Source organism: Elephantulus edwardii, unplaced genomic scaffold (genome assembly GCF_000299155.1).
Source record: "Elephantulus edwardii isolate Elephantulus edwardi_28Jun2011 unplaced genomic scaffold, EleEdw1.0 scaffold00122, whole genome shotgun sequence".
In the NCBI taxonomy this organism is placed as follows: Eukaryota; Metazoa; Chordata; class Mammalia; order Macroscelidea; family Macroscelididae; genus Elephantulus; species Elephantulus edwardii.
In genome coordinates, this window is record NW_006399872.1 from 1408331 (window position 1) to 1432908 (window position 24578).

At 36.5% G+C, this 24578-nt stretch overlaps 1 protein-coding gene across 6 annotated transcripts in view; it reads left to right on the plus strand.

The window, feature by feature from the left end:
• RAP1GDS1 (RAP1, GTP-GDP dissociation stimulator 1) overlaps positions 1 to 24578 on the plus strand; it is a 202532-nt gene that overhangs the window by 51448 nt on the left and 126506 nt on the right. For all 6 annotated transcript variants that reach the window (XM_006893072.1, XM_006893075.1, XM_006893077.1 and 3 more), the window contains exon 3: positions 20526 to 20648. In XM_006893072.1, coding sequence (XP_006893134.1) covers positions 20526 to 20648 — 123 coding nt within the window. The remainder of the gene's footprint in view (positions 1 to 20525; positions 20649 to 24578) is intronic.

Consider the following 24578-nt stretch of genomic DNA (forward strand, 5'->3'; position numbering starts at 1 on the left):
TTAAATAATATATTAGATATGATTAGATATATAATTCTAATAAGAATTAGATAAGAAGAATTGATGCTTTTGAGTTGTGGTGTTGGATAAGAGTATTGGAAATACCATGGATCACCAAGAGAACAAACACATCTGTCTTGGAGAGGGTGAAACCAAGTTTGTCCTTGGAGGCAAGCATTTTGAAACTCTGTATCACCTACTTTGCGCATGTAATTGGAAGGATGAATGGACAGCAAAGGAGAAGACAACTCTGGATGAAAAGGATTATTATAGTAACTGGAGGAATTGGAGTAGGTGTGTTGGAGTCAGTGGAACTGACTCAGATAAGTCAGAGTTTAAAGTTATTGTATATAGGGTCAGTATGAGTCACAAGTGACTCAGTGGCACATAACAACAACAACAACAACAACTTCAGAATCTATATTTTGATCCTGATTGGAGTGCTTGGTAGGGCAGCCAGCCAGGCATGCATACTGGCTTTAATATAGATGAGGTCATCTTCTATACGTTATCACCTGAAGACTAGATTGTTCTCTGAGACTTTGGTTTCCTTCTTTCTCTTTGGATCTAATGAGTAGGAACAAATGATTATCCCTTAAAGGGTTTCTCTCAAGCTTTTAGGACCTGAGATAATACTCAGCTCATTGTTGTTAGGTGCCCTTGAGTTGAGCATGCCCCTAGTGACCTTATTAAAAATAGACCTGAATCCTGACCCTGTGTTATCCTCATCATCTCTAACATACTTGAGCCATTGCTGCAGTCACTGTGTCAATCCATTCGTCTTCCTCAATTGAGTTTCCCTTTAAGAATGTCGGTGAAACAAAAACGTTTCCTCTCATCATACCTATTCTGCCTTTCTCTACTTTAATTTATAAAGACTTGGAAAAATGAAAAAATGTGCAACATATAGAATGAGAACAAAAATACAAAGAATGCCTTTGGTCGCAGATGGCTTTATTAAGTCTTTAGACTGAGTTCTCTACAGAACAAAGTTAAGGAACTTTTATGTTTATGTCTGTCTGTGTATACATTTTTTTTCTGTATCAGTTACTTGCAGTTAACTTTAGGTAACTGAAGCATTTGAAAGTGAAACCTCAGATGAGGAGGAATTGTTGTAGTTAATAATAGACTAGATCATTTCCCCTAAGATTGGGAAAAGATTTCTCTTGTTTATATTTATTTCTGGGAAATGACTCATATGTAGAGATGAGAAAATGAACAAGCCCCAGGTTTGGGGCATGGTGTCTGGGGAGGGAAGGCTAATGAGTCCAAAGTAAGACTGATAAATAGGTTCAGAGACTGCTAACTTTGGAGGCTGAAGAGTCTAGGTAGACAGACAAGGTCATAAGCCAGATTTAAGATTGGACCAGATATTCTCTAACTTTGCCAGAGAGTACACATATTCATGAAGCCACCCCAATGAGACGACTTCCCAATCAATCATCAGTTAGGCTGATTGTATAATATTATACAAGTCTCTAATCTTGCCTAATTAACAAAATAGAGGTTGAGATATACAATTCTTAGAATAGTTACATTTTGTGGTAGATTGTGGCCACATCTACTTAAATTCCTGACCATAACAACATCTGTATAGAGCTTCACAAAGAATTTCCTAAAAACTCTTTAAACTAGTAGCATTTATAGAACATTTGTAGAATACAGTGTAAATATATCAGCCATTTATTTTTCTATATATAAAAAAAAACCATTGGAATTTATGTTTATGAATGTAACAGCATTTAATGCACAAAAATGAAATACATATAAACATAATATACAATACTATGAAAAAAATACAGATCTAAGTAAGTGGAGAAAGAATCCATGTTCAAAGACTCACAATTCAAGTCATTTTTTCTCATCCTGATCTATAGTTTAATGCAGTACCAACAAGTTAATTTGTGAATAACATCCAGCTTATTCTAATGTTTATATGAAAAGAAGGCCTAAAACAATATTGAACCAAAGAAAAACTTCAGTATACAGCTACAATAAGGTAGTGTGGAACTGCTGAAAAAGTAAAGTAGATTGTGGAATAGAAGAGAAACCTAAAAAACTGGCCCAGGGTAATAGAGTCTCCGAACAAAATACAAAGTCAGTTCAAAGGAGAAATTAGATTTTTTTTAGCAAATGATGCTAGAAAAAGTGAATATCCACATACAGAAATAAATGATTGTAGATACACATTTTGTATCTTTCACACAAAGAAACATACCTCGAAGTAGGTCATGATCCTAAAAGTAAAATTCAAAATATGGAGTTTATCTTCAATATGACTTTCCTAGCCATGGAACTTGATTCTGTCATGTGTATGGGTGGAAATGTGCAAATAGGGCCTGTTAGCATTTCCACAAGGGGTTGGCAGTGTCCTCAGTCCACAAGAGAATTGGCTAGTCTCATCACTACACAAGGGGATTGGCTAGTCTCACCATTATATTGAGAGATTTTAGCAGCAGAGAATATTTCTCTTCATCACCAGCAAAGGAGAAATGAACACCCTTCAGTACTGAGACACTGTTGTACCAACTAGACTTACATACAGCAGGAGCAGCAGCCATGGCTGAAGCAGAGAACCAGAGAGCCAATATGAAATGGATTTGACCTTGCAAGTGTCATGGACAGAACCTCCATGGACAGAACCAAAGCTAAGCTAGGAGTCTTTGCCCAAGTTTTTTTGATAACTGTAGGATAGATGAGAAAGATCCTTTGCCCAAGTTAGTAGTTGGAAAACTTGTTGGGATTGGGGGTAGGGGGGCAATGAGCCAATATTGGCAGAACTGAGAATTTTGTAACACTAGCCTTAAGCCATGAGCACATTTCTGAAGCTGTCTTGACTATATTCTGCTACTAACCTGGAATATAACCCTTTAACTTCCCCAACATCATTCTGTGTGGTCTGTGAGCTATTGTATGGGATTTTGGATCCAGGAAGGGAGTAAAATTGATGTTGAGATTAGTAGAAAGAGATGCAGGAGCATGGAGGACATGCCTGGCCTCATGGGAATTGGTTTTTGCTGTTGATGCTGTCAACAGAGACCCCTTTGTGATCAGATATGACAGTCCCTACATGGCTCTTGCTCTTTTTACACAAAAGTGTCACGTACTAGAAGATCACAGAAAATCTAGAAGACCTTGAATTTGGTGATAATTTTTAGATAAAACACCAAAAACGTGATCCATGAAGGTTAAGTTCTGTAGAATTTATAAAACTGTAATAACTTCTCTTAATTATCACTATTAACAGAGTGCAAAACTGAGCCAGTCACTGGGAGGAAAAAAAATATTTCGAAAGAATATCTGGTAAAAAAAATGGATCTAAAAAACAGAAATTATTAAAACTTGAAAATTTAGAAGACCAGAAATCCAAGTACTAAATGAGCTAAAGATCCGACACTTCACCAAATAAAATATGCAGATGCGAAGAGCATGTGAAACCATTTTCAGTATTATGTCTGTTATCTTCCCACTGCTGAGTTGATTCAGACTCACAGCAACATATAGGGCAGAGTACAATTGCTACAGAGAGTTTCTGAATCTTTATGAAAACAGACGGCTTCATGTTTTCCCCACATAGCACCTACTGGTTCCAGATCATTGACCTTTTGATTAGCAGTCCAACACTTTACCTATGTGCCACCAAAGCCCTTTATCTTATGTCAGTGTTGTTAAGTGCCACCGAGTTGAATACAACTCATAGCAACCCTGTCAACAACAGACCTGAACCTTATCCTTTCTTGTGCCATCCTTATCATCTCTGACACACTTGAGCTCACTTCCATCACTATGTCAGTCCATCTCATTGAGTGTCTTTTTCTCTTCCCCCACCATCTGCCTTTCCAAACATGTCCTTTTCTAAGAAATAGCCTGCTCTAGAAACATGCCCAAAGTATAAGAGATGAAGTTTTGTCATCTTTGTTTCCAAAGGAGCACTCTAGTTGTACTTATTCTGGACAGTTGTCATACGAATAATACCTAATCATACCATTTTTTTATAAACATTTCTTTGCTTCATGTGTTCCAATGCAGTGTTCATTATATAGTCCCTCTTTTTTTAGTTAATCCCCAACCCCCATGTTAATCCTGTTTTATAATGATGGTTTTATGCAGTATTTGTCCTTTTATGACTCAGATAGTTCACTCAGCATAATGTCCTCCAGGGTTACCCATGTTGTATATTATTTAGCTTAATTGCTATATATATATATATATATATATATATATATATATATATACAAAAAACATATATATATATTTTATATATATATTTATATTTATACTTTATTTAAAAGGTATCTGGCATGAATACATCATTGATTGCACAAAATTCTAATGTGATCTTTGCCTTTATTTCTGTTCTCAGGGCCTTATTTTTCAACTACCAGTTTTTCTTTGTTTCTCTTGCATTTCAGTTACTACTATTATTAGTGCTACTTTATTGCATCGTCTGTCTGTTTCAGATTGCAGAGTTGGTAGAAATCCTGAATTTCGTTGATGCATATATTTGAAAAATAATTGAATTAGCCAGTCTTCTTATATACATAGAGATATCCTATCACTGATAGTGTTTTACTTTAGAACAGGTATTGAAATGTTATTTCTGGTGATGAATGTAACACTATCTCTCTTCAATTTGTCATCCCCAGCATAAAAGATCATATGATTATATGATTCAAAATGGCCAGTGCCAGTCCATCTCTGCTCACTAATGCATAGACCATTGATCTTTATGTGTTCCATTTAATTTTTTACAACTTCTTAATTTTCAAGACTCATATTTCTTACAGTCTAAATTCCAATTATTAATAGATGTTTGTGGCTATTTCTCCTCATTTTGAGTCATACTGTATCAGCAAATGAAGAGTTATTAATTGACTAAAAGATGTCTTCCATCTGTATTATGAAGGTATTCTCTACTTTGAGGAAGAAACAGTTCCTAGTCATATTTTGAGTACCTTCCAGCTTGAGGAGCTCATCTTCCATCATGGTATCAGATAATGTTCCACTGTTAATTCACTGTTTTTTTTTAAAGCCCTATTATTTCAAAAGTGGATGACTAATCCTTGTCTTTGTCTGGAACCTCCAGGGAAACCTGTCTACCATGGGTGACCCTGCCAGTATTTGAAATGCCAGTAGCATAGCTTCTAGCATTGTAGCAACATGCAAGCCATCACAATATGACAAACTGACAGATGACACAATATGACAAACTGACAGGTGGCTGGTGATTTAACTGTTAAAGAATTTATCTTTGGTGGCATAGGGTTTAAATAATTTGTCTGCTATTAAAGTGGTTCAAACCCACCAGCTGTTGCGTGGGCGGAAGATGAAGCAAATCTGCTTTCCTAAGATTGACAGCCTTGGACACTCGATGGGAGTTCTTCTTTCTCCTACAGGGTCACTGTGAATTGAATTAAACTAGAAATTGGAGCCTATTTCTTTAAATAAGGTTAAACTTTTACCCCACAGAGAAACTACATTGTTAGCTTTACTTAGTTCTCTCTTTTCAGAATGATTCAGTGCTGTTGTAGTGCCAGGTTTCTATATTTTGTATAGTAGTATTAGCATTTATCAGTTGATAATTCAGCTATACTCTGATGTCTTGAATAAATGATGAGAGACTTTGAAAGGTGATAAAATACTCATTTGTCATCTCTTAAAAGCCTCTCATAATTTATTCAATAACAATAATTTCATTTGACAATCTTGTGTATTACTTTTCTTGAAGTGTGTTAGTTTGATATTTTTCCATTCATTCCACAAAATAAGACTTTTATTTTTTCCTAATATGTACTTTTTATAGTATGAATTTCATCATGTAGACAACTCTTGTGTCATAGCCAGTAGTTTGACTGTTCTCTGTAGTAAATTTTAATTGTTGCTAAGACCTTGCATAAAGTTAGTTTTTAATGTTGCTTCATAAAGTTGTTACTATTTTCAAAAATCGTGACAAAATTAATACATCATTTTGTGTGTGTGAACTGTAGCTCCCTCCTTTTTTTGCTCCTTTATTCTCAACTCTTCTTGAACATCATTTGCTACCTTTACATTTCTGATCTGTTTGAGGTTGTACTAAAAAAAAAACCACATACAGTTTACTTCCACAAAACAGTGGAACTTTACGTAATGAAGCATTCTCAAATAATTGGGTTGATTTTACTTGGATTTACTTTGTTATTGAATTTTTTTAATAAAAAGTAAATGACTATAGGATTTGTTCAAATTTTTTATACCCTTCATTTTCGTTAGCAGGAAAGCTTGCTGCGGACTGTAGTGCCAGCATCCCTTTATGCCCCTTTCCCACTTTTTCTTATTATTTAATGTGGTTTAACACCACCTCTTTTCTGTCCTTTTTCTATATTTCACTTCTGTTCTCCTTTAGAAAACATACTTAATTATTATGAGATAACTCACCAACTCTTATCAACTGCTTCACAGGAGAATGACAGGTAATCTGCTCCTGTTAGGGTTTACAGCATTGAAAACGCAATGGAGGGCAACTAGAAGTGGGAATCAACTCAATAGCAGTAGATCCAGGAATAAGTTGTAATTAGCATTAGCTAATCAGCATCTTCAACTTCTCATTCTGAGATTGGTGGAGGCCCAAACCAGTCAACACATGACATTCATCTGGCTAAAATGAGTAATTCATGTAAGTTTAGATATTGTGAAGCATGATCCTTTTGGTCATTTGGTGTGGGGAGAGTGACTACCTCGAAGACCTCGAGCTGGTTCAACTTTCACCTCAACAACCACCACCATCATAAAGTGAGTTAGGCTGGGGCCAATGCTAATAAAGTAGAAAAAATGGAGAGGATTTGGAAGTAATGAGGCAAAAGCCCTGAAACACTACTTCTACATTTAATTATGTGAGCTAAAAAATACAATAGCATTTCTATTACTCTTTACTAACTGATATATCCAAGTTTTAAAGTAGCATTTCTATTACTCTTTACTAACTGATATATCCAAGTTTTAAAGTAAATTTTGTTATCTAAAATATTGCAAGAGCAAGGACATTTGTATTTTCTAATTTTGAACTTGAATCACACTACATAGTGGTTAACTATTTTTCAGAAAGGTAAACATTTATTAATGATATTAAATAACAATTTTTTTAGTGTCCATTTCTATTCATTTGGATGGGTGCCTCTCAATTGTTGGACATTTCTTATACACATCTTTTTTTAAAAAAATACTTATTTTTATTTTTTGTATGTGTGTACCGTCAAATCAGATCTGACTGGTACAAGAGGAGATTGTCCCTCCTTCTCCAGAAGAGCATCTGGTGGAGTAAAACCACTCACCTCTGGGATTGTATACATCTTACTTTAAGATAACACTGTAAGCCATTCAACTCTTTCCTCTGACTATGGTCACAGGTAATATAAATTTTAAGGGATTCCCTATCTTCTTTCAAGAAGTTATGGTGGCATAATACATTACATGTTGTGCTGCTAACCAAAAGGTTAGTGGTTTGAATCTTTCAGCTGTGTGTAGGGAGAAAGATGGGTTATCTCCTCCCATAAAGATTTACCACCTTAGCAACCTATTGAAAGGTTGCTATGAATTAGAATCAACTTGACAGCAGTGTAAGTTTTTATCTTCTTTTGTTATTCTATACCATTTGTTTATTTGTTTTATTTTCTCAGGGGAAGTGCCATAAAGTTTTGCACCCTGTTGACTTAGAATTTGTGCAAAGTCATCTTCCCCTGGGTGGGCTCCTATAAAAATTACTTGAGGCTCTCCATTAAGAAATAAGTATATTTTTTTATAATTTATATATTTTTTTTTATAATTTGTACTGAACATGTTCTTCAAAGACCAGATGAGTTGTAGGATGATGTTAAGGACATCACCCATGAACAAAACGAAAGGTAATTAAAATGATAGGAAACAAAGAGAAAGACAGAAGTGGATATCAGAAGAGATCTGAAAGTCATTGTAATGTTAGAAGGCCAAAATCAAGGGAAGAAATGCTTAACTAAGAACTGAAAAGGAGGTTTCAAAGGGTCACTTGAGAATACAAAGCAAATATTATAACAAAATATGCAAAGAGCTGAAGTTAGAAATTCCAAAGGGAACACATTCAGCATTTCTCAATCTGAAAGATTCAAGAACAAGTTTAAGCCTTGAGTTGCAAAAGTCAAGGGTTCTGTGGACAAAATACTGAACATAGGAAGCATTATAAAAAAATTGAAAGAATACAGTCTCTGTACCAAAAATAATTAGCTGACACTGAACCAGTTTAGAAAGTAGCTTTTGATCAGGAACAGTGGTAATGAAGCTTCACCAAAGGCATTGGTAAAATGTAAGGCTTCAAGAACTCATGAAATTCCAATTGAGGTATATGCAGCTTTGGATATGCTTACTAGCCTGTCAAGAAATTTGAAAGACTTATTAGAAGAAGAGATCTATGTTTGTTCACATATTAGAAAATGGTGATCCAGCAGAGTTTAGAAATTGCTGAATTAACAGTATCATTAATATTACAGGCAAGTAACATTTTACTGAAGATTACTGATAAAAGGCTGATAACAGTACATTAACAAAGAACTATCAGAAATTCAAATTTTAAAAGGCTTTGAAACAAAGAATATCATTACTGATGTCTGATGGATCCTAGGTGAAAGCAGAGAATACCAGAAAGATGTTTACTTGTAACTATGTAAGAATATAATTTCTGATGTCTGATGGATCCCAGGTGACAGCAGAGAATACCAGAAAGATGTTTACTTGTAACTATGTAAGAATATAATTTCTGATGTCTGATGGATCCCAGGTGACAGCAGAGAATACCAGAAAGATGTTTACTTGTAACTATGTAAAGGTATTTGACTGTGGATCATAACAAATTTCTTTCTAACACTGAATGGAATGAGAATCCCACTTCACATGGGCACAGTTCCAAACAGAACAAGAGAACACTGCATGGTTTATAATAAAAAAAGGTATGCATCAGGGTTGTATTCTTTCTGAATGCTATTCAGTCTCTCATGTCCCTCTCTAATGAATCACCTTGCGTAGCTACCTGTCCAAAGTGTGAAAGATGAAGTTTTATCATCTTTGCCTCCGAAGAGCACTTGGGAATCACCCTCTCTAAGACCTGTCTGTTTGGCGGTCCATGGGACATTCAGTAGCCTTGTCCAGCACCACAAGGAAGACTTCAAATGAGATATGTTAACGCGGTGACTTCAGCAATGAGCTTGAGTGATACACAAATGGTGAGGATGGTACAGGAAAGAGCAAGGTTCAGATTGGCTGTTCATAGAGTTGCTATGAGTTGTACTTGACTTTATGGCACCTATCAACAACAACAACAATCTACATGCTGAGGAAATAATGTAAGAAGCTAGATTATATGAGGAAAACTCTGGCTTCAGGAGAGTGAGTTGTCCCTTTCTAGCTCTGTGTATAGTCCATTATAATACTTTGCTTTGTCCTCTTAAGTTGCCCTTTGAAACCTTTTCTTCAGCTCTTTTACTTTGGCATGTTTTCCTTATGTTTTGGCTTTTCAATGCTCTAGTGCAATTTTTAGCATCTCTTTTAACATCTTTGTCAGTGTTTTCTTTCTCCCCTCTGTCTTTGCAATGCCCTTTTGCTTTCTTCACAACTCATCTGGTCTCTAATCATTGGTGTGCACTGCCTCAAATATATTCTAAAGATGATCTTGAAATTCAAACAAAACAGACTCAAGATCATATCTTTCTTGGCTTTTGTGGACCTATTTTAACTTTTTTGGGCTTCAATTTGAACTGAATGAGTAATTGATGGTCTGACGGACAGTCCACCTGATGAAGTTTTGACTGCTGAGCTTCCCCAAGGATTCCTTCCTTTAGTCATTCTGATTCCTATGCATACTTTCAGGTGAGATCCATATGTAAAGTCCCCATGTATGTCTTTTAAAAAGGTATTTGCAATGACTAAATCATTGAAAATACAAAATTTGATCATTCTATTTCCAACCACATGTCTATTACCAAGCCCACATTTTCCCACTATCATTCCTCCTTCACATTTCCAACTTTTGCATTTCGCTCACAAGTTATCATTAACACATCTTTATTGCATGTTCAGTCACTTTCAGACTGGAAGATTTGGTAAAAAATGTTCAATTTCTTTCTCTTCGGTCCTAGATGTAGGAACATATATTTTAATAATAGTTGCATTAATGGGTCATCTTTGTATGCATATGGATAATATCCTATTACTCAAAACACTGTATTTCAGGATAGTACTTGAAATTGACTTTTTTTACTTTGAATGCAACACCATTCTTGTGTTTTTTTAATTCCCAGCATAGTATAGCATAAGATTATATGATTCAAAGTTGCCAAATCTAATCAGTCTCATCTGGTTAATTCCAAGTATGTTGATATGTGTTCCATTTAATTTTTCAAAATGTCTAGTTTTTTTACATTCAAGCTTTGTACCTTCCATGTTCCAATTATTAAACAATGTTTACCATTATTTTTCCTCATTTCAACTGACTTCCAACCTGGGCTCTACTACTACAACTATTTGTGTTATAGTGGAATGTGCACTGTGATGGAGTTGGAGACTAGAAAGGGAAGAATTCATTCTGCATTTCTCAGGCTGAGGAAACTGAGAAACAAATTTAAAACTTGAGCCAAAATAGTGAAAGATGCTAAGGTCAAAGTAGCCTTCAATATGAATTGAAGTGCAACATCAAAAAAACAGATTCTCACCACGGGGCCAGCTGGCAGCATCATGATAAATAGAGAAGAGATTGAGATTGTTAACAGTTACAACATGCTCCGGCAGTCAGGAAATCAAAAGACTAATTGAATTGGAAAAATGCTATCAGGAACCTCTCGAGAGTACTGAAGAGCAATATTAGTCTAAAGACTAAGGTGTTCCCGATCCAGGCTGTGATGTTTGCAATTACTTGCAGTGGACCAGAGAGCAGGACAATAAGTAAGTATAATAGAAGAAGCATTGATGCCTTTGAGTTGTGGTGCTGGAGAAGAGTATGAAATATACCATAGACTGCAGGTCTGTCCTGGAGAGAGTGAAACCAGGCTGCTGCTTGGAGGCAAGGATTTTGAACCTCAATCTGACATACTTTGGGCATGTTGTAAGGAGGGACCAGTCCTTAGAGAGGGATATTATGCTTGGGAGGATGGAACAACAGCTCAAGAGAGGAAGACCCTGGATGACATGGATTGATTCAGTGACTGGTATAATGAAGATAGGTATGCCAGAAACAATGAAGTTGGCTCCAGGTAGAGCAGGGTTCAGAGCTGTTGGGTTGCTATGAGTCAGAGCTGATTTGATGGCACATAACAACAACATAAATGTGTATTGAATGATCCAGAAAGCATCAAAAGAAGATGGAGGAATACACTGAATCACTGTACCAAAAAAAGAACTGACTGACACTGAAAAATTTTAGGAAATACCATATGACTAGGAGCCAATGGTAGCGAAGAAGGAAGTAGAAGCTGCATTGAAGGCATTAGTGGAAAGTATGGACCCAGGAACCAATGGATACCAATTGACTTGTTTCACTTAATAGATACATTTCTGGATGCACCACAGTTGTCTGGCCCATGGATTGGAAGAGGTCTATATTTGTTCCCATTCCCAAGAAAAGTGATCCAATAGAATGTGGAAGTTATCAAATAATATCATTAATGTCACATGCAAGCAAAATACTGCTGAAGATCATTAAAAAAAAAAACCTCTAGAACAGTACATAAATAGGGAACTGCCAGAAGTTCAAACAGGATTTAGAGAAGACCATGGCATCAGGCACATCATTGCTGATGTCACATGGATCCTGGCTTAAAGTAAAGAATACAAGGAGAATGTCTATTTGTGCTTTATTGACTATACAAAGGCATATGACTGTGTGCATCATAGCAAGTTAAGAGTAACATTGAGGAAAATGGGAATCCCAGAGCACTTAATTGTACTCATGTGAAACTTTACCCAGACCAGGAGAGTGTTATGCCAACAGAAAGAGCAATGTTCTGCCAACAGAAAGAACAAAGGTACACTGCATGGTTTAAATTAGGAAGGAAGTTTGTCAGGGTTATATTCTCTCTCCATATCTAATCATCTATATACTGAACAAATTATTTGAGAAGCTCTACTCTGTGAAGAGGAATGTGGCATCAGGATCAGAGGGAAAGTCATCAATAACCTGCGTTTTTCAAAGGACACAACTTTTCTTGCTGAAGGTGAGGAGAACTTGAAGCACTTGTTGCAGAAAATCAAGGATTACAGCCTTCAATATGGATTGCACCTCAATTTCAAGAAAACAAAGATTCTTACTACTAGTCCAATAGGCAACATCATGATAGACAAAGAAAAGATTAAAACTGTCAATGACTTCCTGTTACCTGGATCCACAATTAACACCCTTGTACTAGCAATCAGGAAATCAGGAGATATATTGCACCAGGAAAGTCTGCAGTGAGGGACCTCTTTAAATTATTGAAGAGTAGTGATGTCAGTTTGAGGACTTAAAGTGAGTCTGATTCAGGCCATGCATGGTCTTTGAGATCACTTGCTATGCATCTGAGAGCTGGACAGTGAATGACAGAAAAATTGGATGACAGAATTGAGGCCTGAGAGCTGTGGTGTTGGAAAAGAGCACTGAACATCCCATGGATGGCCAGAAGAACAGATACATCTTGGAGAGGGTGCAGCCTGAGTGCACTTTGGAGACAAATATGGTGAGGCTTTGCCTACCATGCTCGAGGCATATTGGTAGTAGATGCTGTTTTTTGGAGAGAAGTATAATGCTTGGAAAGCTAGAGTGCCAATGAAGGAGAAGAGGACCTTTGACCAGGTGGATTGACATGGACTGCTGCATTGGGTTTTAATGTGTCAGGAAGAGTGAGGATGGCACAGAATAAGACACGTGCTCAGATTTGTTGTTTATATGCTTTCCATGGGTTGTTCTTGACTCAGTGGCACCTAACATCGCTTTAGGATTGGTGGAAGATTCATCAACAACCTTTGTTAAGCAGATGACACAATTTGCTTGCAGAAAATGAAGAATACTTGAAGCACTTACTACAGAAAATCGGACTGTAGCTTTCAATATGGAATATATTTAAATCTAAAGAAAGCAGAAATTCTACCACTGTACCTGTAGGCAATATAATGAAAGATAGAGAAAAGCTTGAAGTTATCAATGATTTGTTTTACTTGTATCCACAAACAACACTCATGGTAACAGCAGTCAAATTAAGTATGCTGTATTGGGAAAATCTTCTCTCAAGGATCCCTCCAAAGTGCTATCAGTTTAAATACTGTAGGTGTCTTATCTTAGCCATGGCAGTTTCAGTTACTTTGAATTTACCTGGAAGTTGAACAGTGAATAAAGAACTCCAAAGAATTAATGCCTTTGAATTGTAGTGTTGGGGAAGAGTGTTGAATGGTGCATGGACTGCTTAGAGGACAAACAAATTTGTTTAGTAGGAAGTACAATCAGGTAAAATCAAAGATGATGAATCTTGGACTCAAGAATTTTGGGCATTTTCTCAGAAGGGAACAGTTCCTGGTAAAAGACAGCATATTAGGAAAGTAAGAATCAACAAAAGAGAAGAAAACTTAAAACAAGATGGATTGGCACAGTGACTGTAACGATAGGATTAAGTACTTCAGAAATAATGGGAATGACATAAGATAGGCAAGGTTAGCATCTGTCATTCATGGTGGCTGTGTTTTGTAGTCAACAGCAACTAAAACACCATAGTCAATAAAGGAAGTAAACTTTCTTTTGGTATTCTTTGCTTTCAGCTGGGCATATTTTAGTTGTTTGTAATGTTAATGATATTGTTTGATAATTTTTCTGCCTTTGGATCATTTTCCTTTTGGCGGTTGTTGTTATGTGCCATGGTGTCAGAACTAATCCCTAGCTGACCTTCCAGCAGGTTTTCAGAGGCAGTAAATCTAATGGGAGATTTCTTATCCTTCTGCTGCAGAGCAGCTGGTAGATTTGAAGCATGTGCCTTCAGAATTGCAACACAGTAGGCACAAATAGAGGTGTCTTCCAGCAGCTTGCGTACGTATCTGTACATTAATGAGCCTATGCTGAACTACATCTGTTTGTTAAAAGACCTAAATTGATATTCACTCATTTTCTGGAGCCTTATTTTTTACATGGAAGAAGTTTGTTTATCCACCTGAAGAGGTCATCTTGGTAAGCTTTAATCTCATTTACCTTGGCATGTTATTAGAAGGGGCCAATATTAGGAAAAGGACACCATGTTGGGAAAGTGGAGAGTCAGCATATTTGAGGAAAACCCTCATTGAAATGGATTGGATTGACAAAGTGACAACCATAATAGGCTTAAAGTAAAGATTGTGAAAATAACAAAGGATTTTTGATCTGTTGTATATATGAGTTAGACTTGCCTTGAAATCACCTAACATTTTTTCTGTGGTTTAAATGCAGGTTGGCCTTCTTCCTTCAGTACCATTGCTTCTATAATATTTTTGTCCCTGAAATTACTCCTTCTTAAATAATTTCTTATTGGTAGTCTGTGTATTTCTTCCATAATTTTTATATGTGTCCTGTATCATTCAGTGTTTTGCCCATAGAGTCATTAGTTAACCCTAGATTTGAATATTTTCTTCAGTTTCAGCTTGAGAAATGCTGAATGGGTTTTTCTTTTGGTTTTCTTTCTTTTTTTTGAGTGAACTTTTAAAAATTTTACTTAATTAATTTTAATAAACATTTACAGAAATTTTGGATTTCCATTCATTCATTGTTGCACTTTTCTCCCTGCCCAGCCTTTCCCCCCTCTGCTCCCCTCCCCAAGTTCGCTCCTCTCTTTGAAAAGCAAAAGAAAAATTCCTTCTTTGGTATACAGTCCCCCCTGCACCCCTCCCACCGCCCTGAGTACACTCTACTTTTGGTTTTCTAATGCCAGATCTTTGTTTCCATTTGAAATCTTCTCTTTATTTCTTCCTTTGCTTTAGTTAAATTTATTAGCAAAACATCTCAGTGTCTTCTGACATCCATTTTGGATTTTTCTTCTTACTGACTTTTTTCTTTATGTAAGATAATCTTTTATGTTGCTTAAGGTCTTAGCTGTTCTTTGATCAGTAAAGTTTACTGCATTAAATCTGTTTCTGAGATTGTTTATAAATTCAAGTGAGATATACTCAAGATCATATTTTGCCTCTCATGAAACTTATTTTCATTATCTTCTGCTCCAATTTGAGCTTGATTATTAGCAATTGATTGTTCTGAAGTCATTCTCTGACATTTTCTTCATTGTTGTTACTCAGTTTTGCCACCAGTGTTATCCACTGAAATACCGTTTTCACTGATAATTTCTCTTTACACAGATATAGTCCATTTGATTCTTGCATGTTCTAACAGTTGACGTCCATATGTATAGTTACAGTTTATTGCATTGGATAGATCAGTGATTGCAGAAAATTCTACCATCCCATCTCCAGCTTCGTTTCTGTCACCAAAGCCATAATTTTCAATTGCCAGTCTTCCATTATTTGTACCTTTTGCATTCTAATCACTGAACACTATTAAGACATTTTGATTGCTTGTTTGATTAGTTTTAAATTGCAGAAGTTGGTAAGAATGCTCAGTTTCTTCATCTTATTTTTCCTAAAAGAAACCTTTCTCATTCAATTGTCTAGCCTCAGTTCTTCACCTTACAAACTGTAAATACAGAAAAATAGGTACAAATATATTTCACTAATAAAATCTGGTCAAGATGTTGTTATATATCAACATTCATCTTTTAGATGACACAGTAGAAAGAACTAGAAATCAGAAAGTTTCTTGTTTCAATTTTCATTTTATCTTGTGGCTTTGTTTGTATTATAAAGAAAAGATGACTTACCATGTCTGTCTTATATGGCTGTTACAAATCAAGAGAGGTGCTTGAAAATGCTTTGTAAAGAAACTTAAATGCTCTCAATCAAGTAGCCTTGAATGAGAACACTGAGTTTGATTAGGAATTAGCTAAAATGGTGTAGTGGGAAGTGAGGTTACACATCCAAGAAAGGACATTTTGTGCAGTAAGGAAGTATGAAATAAGATGATTACGTTAGCTTACTGAATGTAGTTTAGTATGGCTAGAATGTGGGATGTCTGTGGGAGAATACTAGAAGATAGGATTGAGAAATGTCACTGATGAACCAGAATATTGAATAACAGTTATAAAGCACTACTGACAAGTTTAAAATGAGGGAGTACCATAAAATATGCACCTCCGGAAGTTTATATTGGTATCATTGTAATGATAGATTGGGGACAAGTGTGGGGAGCACAGTTGCATTTATCAAGATCAGAACGGAAAAGAACTTGAAGAAGTATAGAAAGAAAAAGATACAAAAAGTGTCAGGGTAGAATCCATGAAGCTTGGATTCTGTAAAGTAGGTAATAAAAAGGTATATACTGAAAGAAAAGAATTTATAATTATCATAGGACTGCCGGCTTAAAGGAATTTTCTGCCATTCACTGAAATAGACTAAAATTAATTTAAGAGGGAAAGACTAAGCTTTATTTTAGACATTTCATAGCTGAATTATTTATGGTATCTTCAACCTGTATGCAGAACAGATTATCCGAGAGGCTGGGCTCTATAAGGAGAAGTGTGGTGTCAGGATTGGTGGAAGATTTATTAACAATCTGCATTATGCAGATAACACAATCCTGCTTGCTGAAAATGAGGAGGACCTGAAACGCTTGCTATAGAGGGTCATGGACTGCAGCCTTCAGTATGGATTGAAGCTCAATGTCAAGAAAACAAAGATTCTCACCACTGGACCAATTTGCAGCATCAGGATGGATGGTGAAGAGATTGAGATTGTTAAGAACTTTAGTCTACTTGGCTCCACGGTAAACACTCGGCCAGCAAATCAAAAAACGTATTGCGATGGGAAAGTCTGCTGTTAGGGACCTCTCGAGGGTATTGAAGAGCAATGGTGTCACTCTGGAGACTAAGGTGCGCCTGATACAGGCTATGGTCTTTGCAATCACTTGTTATGCATCAGAGAGTTGGACAATGACTAGGGAGGATAGAAGGAGAATTGATGCCTTTGAGCTCTGGGGCTAGACAAGAGTATTGAGGGTACCATGGACTGCTAAGAAAGCAAACAGATTCATTCTGGAGAGGGTTAAACAGGGTGGCTCCTTGGAGGCAAGGATTCTGAGGCTTATTGGACATGTTGTAAGGAGGGACTGGTCCTTGGAGAGGGACATCATGCTTGGGAGGGTGGAGGGACGGCATAGAAGAGAAAGACCCTTTATGAAGTGGATTGATTTAGTGACTGGGGTAATTGGGATGGGTGTGTCAGAGGCAGTGAGATTGGCACAGGATAGAGCAGGGTTTAGGGCTGTTGTATATAGGGTCGCTATGAGTCGCAAGCAACTCAATGGCATATAACAACAATAACAACAATGTACAAATGGCTTCATTTTTGTTGGGTAAAATGAGAAGATTTGGTGCTTGTTTTGTGTGGTAGTAGATGAACCTGGGTTTGGATGAGATCACTGAAGCATAAGGTCAAATCTCTTCTATTCATTTCTGAAATTCTATTCCATAAGAAATATGATATCTATAGTGACCTGGACATCGAGCTATTTGATTTGCATTCCTCATGTTTGTACTCAACCCCAAATCTTGGTGCTTGATGAAACCCTAGGTTTTCCTTACAAACTGCTAAAAGGATTCTTAAGACAAAGAATATGAAGGTCCCAATTATTTATTGTCAGTCTAGAGACTAAAGTGTACCTGATCAAGGCCAGGATGTTCTCAGCTGCTTGCTGTGTATCTAAGAGCTGAACAGTGATTAAGTATGGCAGAATAGTTGATGCCTTTGTGTTGTCGTGCTGAAGAAGATTATTGAAACATACTGTGGATTGCTAATAGAACAAACAGATCTTGTCCTGGAGAGAGTGAAAACAGGTTACCCCTTAAAGGCAAGGATTTTAAAGCTCCATCTACATACTTTGGGCATTTTCCAGGAAGGACCAGTCCATGGAGAAGGACATCATACTTGGAAGGATAGAGGGTTAGCACAGGAGAGAAAGACCCTGGATGAGATGGATTGAGACAGTGACTGTGACAGGGAGGGTCAGGTGTGTCAGAGAGAGTGAGATTGTCTCAGGATAGAGCAAGGCTCAGAGCTACGGCTCATAAGGTTGCTATAAGTCATAACTTGATGGCACATAACAACAGCAAATCTAAGTAAAATTGAGAACACTTTTTTCTTTAAAATTGTGCTGTTAAGGTACTTGAATATATTTTCAGTATAAAACTTTGGCAGTCCTAACAATCATTTTCATTTTCTAACTTGGAGAGTTTACTGTCAATTGGCTATCAGATGTCTTTTATTAATCACCATGAAGCTTATATGTTAACATCATAAATGCAACTTACTGTTACAGTGTACTTGAAAACTCCCTCTTGCCACTACAAATCCAGTTATTTTAATGTATTTACTTGGGAGCTTTGTTGGGGATATGAGGCTTTCTCAAGCTATCATTTTAAATAATTAATGTCTTTGCATTCCACCTATTCGTTGCCATCTCCTACCCGGTTATCAGTCTTGAGACGTTACATGATGCTGTTAGGTGCTGTCAAATTGACTATGACTCTTAGCAACCCTGTGAACAATGTATCTGAACCAAGTCTTTACATGTGCCATCCTCATAATCTCTGACACACTTAAGCCCTGTGTTATAGTCATGGAGTCTATTTCACTGAGAATCTTCCTCTCTTCTGCTGACCCTTCACTTAAACAAGCATGATATCTTTTATTGAACACTGGCCCCTCCTAACAACTTGCCCAGGGTGTGTGAGAGATGAAGTTTCACCATCCTTGCCTCCAAGGAACACCCTGGTTGAACTTTCTCCAAGCCATATTTGTTTGTTCTTTTGACAGCCTATGAGAATGTTTAGTACTCTTCGCCAGTACCACAACTAAAGGCATCAAATAATTAAAAAGATGATGGCTTAGTTCTGGTGCACTTTAGTCTTTAAACTGATATTGTTGCTCTATAGCACTTTGGGGAACAAAAGAAAGGACTTTGTTTCATAGTTGTTGTTAGGTGCCGTAGAATAGAGTACACACAACACTATAAACAAGGGATCTGAACATATCCCGCTGCCTTTTCTATCTCTGACACTCTGAAGCCCATTGCTGCAGTCGCCATGTCAGCCCACCTGCTTGAGGGTCTTCCTAAATTTCTGATACTAATTAGAACTCTTTTTTACTACTTTCTCTTTCCCTTTATTAGTGGTGGTTAGGATGAGTTGTATAAAAAACAGAATAGTCATATGGAATGTATACGGCCTCTTCTATTATGATTCATTCTATGAAAAAGTGATAGTTGACTTTCTTTGGGTTTTTTAAATTAAATGTTTTAAATACTTGAGTTTGTTAGTACTTATAATTCCTTTTTAAAAATGGTTGTAGATTGTATGGTACTACAGAGCTTGTTTGAAATAATAAATGTTTGAGATCTAAGAAATCCAAAGGGAAGCATAAAAAAAAAATACGTCTGTCTTGAATAGACAGAGGTGGAACTAATATTGAAAAGTTTGGTATGCACATAATATATTTTGAAAAACTTTGTTTATCGTATGACTGTCAATTGATAAAAAATTGTGCTTTAAAATGTCTAGACACATTAACACAATCCAATCAGCAATGTATAACTGAATATTTTTATATAAATACAGTATGCATCTGGATGTATAATAAAAATAAAATTAATTTCTGTTATGAATGGGGAATATTTCTGTTACGTGTGAAAGTCTGTTTATGGCATAGAGTAGCATCATGAGTCTGCTTAAATAAAAATAAATGAAGTTTGGTGAGGGATAGAGATTACTGGGATGAGGGAAATGTCCCTTGTAGAAGAATGAACATGACCACCGTTCCATCGAACCAAGAAAAGAGAACAACAGTATGTTCTTTTTCTATTGAAAGTGGAAACAAAGATGACAAAATCTGTAATTGACTGAAAGTCCATCAGGAGAGTTAAAGATGGGATGGTCAAGAAGTCGATATTTGGCAGCAATAGGTTCATAACACATAAGTGAAATTACATAATTGGTCAACAGTAGATGTCATTCAGTGTATTACAGCATAATCTCAGAAGGACAAAAAAACCCACAAAAACACTTTTCTGGTAACCTACTGATAAAATTACGTTCCCTGAGATCCCATAGGAAAGATTTATTGACTCTCCAAGACCCTCAGAGAGCACCCTACAACTGTTTACAACAGAAAAGACCCTTCTTTAGATTGGTCTCAGGGAAAAGGAGTATCTTTGTTCAAGTATATGAGCAGATCATTCATCAAGTTAAAGGAATTGACACCTTAAAAATCTAATATGAATTCCAAACTTAATGCTATGAGTTTAAAATGGAATTAAGGCTCTGTTTTAGACTGCTCTATTTATACATAAACCCAGGTGTCTCTGATTTTAGACTTTTATAAGGTAGATAAAGTTATCAGAGTTGGAAATTTTCACTGAAATTCTTTGTGTGCATCTCTTTCAGATATGGAAACAAGTGAGAAAATCCAAGGAAGTGGAATACTTCAGCTCTTTGCAAATCTGTTGACTCCACAGTCTTCCTGCACAGCCAAAGTAGCTAACATCATAGCAGAAGTAGCCAAAAATGGTGAGGTTTTCTTCAGGAACTTTTCTGCTGGGAACATCTTCAATTTTACACCTTACTTGTCAGTATGTTTTATTCATTTATGTTATAATTTTCTAGATTAGACATTTTCATTTCTTTATATTTCTCTTTTCTTTGACTTTTTTGTGTAATTGTTTAAATTGACTATAGTTATAGTCATTTGTTTCATACATTTCTCATTTGCTATTATTTTTCCTTCGTAGTAGCAACCCTGAAAAGCACTGCAGATCCCAAATACTTCCATCATTTATTTCTTTGATTTTAGGATCCTTAAGCTTGAGTCCTTTATCTTCATTATCATGAAGCAGCTTTACTTTTTTAAATATGTGTTTTGACTTGTGTTGCCAGATAAAGTCCCTTGAGTTTTTATTTTATTTTTTTGTTGGTGACCTATTCCACTGCCACTTCAACTCTGCACATCTATTTCTTTCTCACTTTCTGGGAAAACAAGCATTCCATTTATCTTCAAAGTTTATCTAGATGATAAAAATGTTGACAGTTTAGAGAATACAGAATGTCTGTCTCTTTTATTGACTGCAAAGGCATTTGATTATATGGAGTACAACAAATTAGGGCCTTTGATGTTTCCTGGATCATTCAGTATTGTGAGGCTTGAGTTTCTGTGCTCTCAGCTTGAGAAATGCAGAGCAAGTTCTTCCATTTTTTTTTTCTGGCTCCATCTCTTCAGACATTTCATTATGTTGTTGTTAGGTGCTGTCAAGTTGAACATGACTCATAGTGACCCTATGAACAAAAGATCTGAAACCTGTTTTTTTCTGCACCATCCTCACACTTCTTGACACACAGAGTCCATTGCAGCAGTCACTGTATCAGTCTACCTGGTTGAAGGTCTTCGCTCCTTCACTGACCCTCTACCCTTCCCAGCATCATGTCCTTCTCCAAGGAAGAACACCTCCTAGCAACATGTCCAAAGTATGTGAGACAAAACCTTACCATTCTTGCTTCCCCAAGATATATCTGCTCTCTTGGAAGTCCATGGGATATTCAGTGCTCTTCTCCAACACCACAGCTTAAGATATCAGTTCTTTTTCTGTCATCCTTATACATTGTCTCGGATGCATAATTAGTAATCGGAAAGACTATGGCCTGAATCAGACACACCTTTGCCTTCAAACTGACATCACTAACTCCTCAATAACTTGGAAAGGTCCCTAACTGCAGATTTTCCCAGTGTCGTCTGACTCCTTATTTCCTGACTGCTGGTACCAAGGGTGTTAATTGTGTTTCTAAGCAAGATGAAGCTATTGATAGTTTCAGTCTCCTCTCCATACATCATGACACTCACTGCCTGTTGGTCCCATAGTAAGAATCTTTGTTATTCTGACATCGAGATGCAATCCATACTGAAGGCTGCATTCCTTGATCTTCTGCAACAAGTGCTTCAAGTCATCCTCACTTTCAGCAAGCAAGGTTGTGTCATCTTCATAAAGCAAATTATTGATGAGCCTCTCTCCAATCCTGATGCCATACCCCTCCTTGTAGAGTCTAGCTTCTTAGATAATTTGCTCAGCATACAGATTGAATAGGAGAGAGAATACAACCCTGGCACTCTCCCTTCCCAGTTCCAAATATGCAGTGCTCCCCTGTTCTGTTCTCATAAAAGCCTGCTGGTCCAGGTATAGGTTCCATATGAGCACAATCAAATGCTCTGGGATTCCCATTCTTCTCAATCTCAGCGGGAACTTGGCATGATCTACACAATCAAATGCCTTTCCATAGTCAATAAAGCTAAGTGGTTCAGCAGCACTTGTCTCTCAGTTTGCTTTACTGAGATAATTTGAGGTTGCTGTAATACTGAAATTTGTGCTTCTGGTGTGTCAAATGCCGTAAGGGTTTCCCATCATGGACAGGTTTTGGTGGAGCTCCCTGAATAAAAAATTAAAAAAAAAAAAAAAAAGACAAACTAGGAAGCAGGATGGGCCATCTACTTCCTAAATAACAGCCCTTTGAAAACCCTATGAATACTAAACAAAGAGGATAGTTAAAATAGTGTAGTGGTAAAGCCCAGATTGGAAGTCAGTTGAGATGAGGTAAATCAATTACAAACATTGTTTAACAATTGGTATGTGGGATGTATATAGCTTACATGTTGGAAAACTGGAAATTGTTAAGAATGAAATGGAACACATCAATATCAACATACTAGGCATTAGTGAGATGTGATGGACCAGATTTGGCTTTGAATCAGATAATCCTATGGTTATACTATACAGGAAATGAAAAACAGAGGAAGAATGGTGTTGCATTCATAGTCAAAAAGTCAATTTCAAGTTCTTTCCTCAAATTTCATTTTAATATTTTATGTGGAAATTATGAAGTGGTATCATTAATATCATATGTAAGCAAAATTTTGCTGAAGTTTATTTAAAAATAGCTGGAATAGTATTTAGAGAACTTGCAGAAATTCATGCTGCATTTGTAAGTGGTCATATCACCAGGGATAACATTGCTGATACCAGATGGATCCTGGTTTACAGCAGGTAATACCATACCAGAAGAATGTCTATTTGTGTTTTAGTGACTATGTAAAGGCATTTGACTATGTGGATTATAACAAATTATAGATAGCTTTGAGAAGAATGAGATTCTGAAAACATAAAATTGTGTTCATGTGAAATTTGTCCATAGACCAAAGAGGCTTTTAGCCAATCAGCACTGTAGCTTTTCTCCATGCCTGGTTAATCTATACTCTGAACCAATCATTCAGGAATCCCAACTTTATGAGAAGAATGTGACATTAGGATCAGAGGAAGATTCATCAACAATCTGTGTTATGCAGATTATACAACCCTGCTCACTAAATGAGAGATGGATTTGAAGCTACAGAAAATCAAAGACTACAACTTTCAATATGGATTATATTTCAACACTAAGAAAACAAGAATTCTTACCACTGGTTCAATAGACAACATCATAATAAATGCAAAATAGATTGTAATTATCACCTATTTAATTTTATTATTATTATTTCATCCAATGTGACTTGGAGCCACAATCAACAGGCTAGGTACTAGAAATCAAGAAAAATCAAAACACAAGTCATGTTGGAAAAATCTGGTGGCAGAGTTCTCTCCAGAGGACTAAAGAGCAATAAAGTCAGTTTAAAGGCTAAAGTGTGCCTAATCCAAGCCATGGTCTTCTCTGTTACTTGCTGTACATCTGAAAGTCGGACAGTAACTGAGGGATGAAAGAGGAATAATCTATATGTTTCAGTTGTGTTTAAGAAGAGTACTGAGTGTCTCATGAACTTCCAAGAAAGCAGGTAAGTCTGTCTTGGAGAAATCAGCATGTTCCTTGGAGACAAGAATAGTGAAACTTTGTCTCACATACATTGGGCATGTTTGGAGGGATGTCCTTGGAGAAGGATATCCTGCTTTATAAGTTCAGTGTAAAGGAGGGAGACTCTTAACAAGATGTATTGACATGGCATTGTAATACTGGGCTCAAATATGTTGGAGATGGTGAGGATGCCACAGGATTGGACAGGGTTCAGATATGTTGTTCACAGGGTCACTATGAGTTGCACTCAACTCATAATTGATGGTAACATAACAACAACAACTTAAAAGCAACTGGTTTATAATATAAAATAACTTCTTTATAAACTATTTATATACACATAATAGATTTTCAGAAATTAAGGGAGAAAATTAATGATTTCAGAAAGGTAGAAAATTTTATATTAAAACCCCTTTTCTTAAGAAAAACAGATAGATACATTATGACACACATTCTGTAATTTGTTGTTGTTATGTGCTGTCAAGTGGCTTGAGACTCACAGTGACCCAATGTACAACAGCCCTAAACCCTGCTCTCTCCTGTGCCAGTCGCACTGCCTCTGACACACCCATCCCGATTGCCCCAGTCACTGAATCAGTCCACCTCATAGAG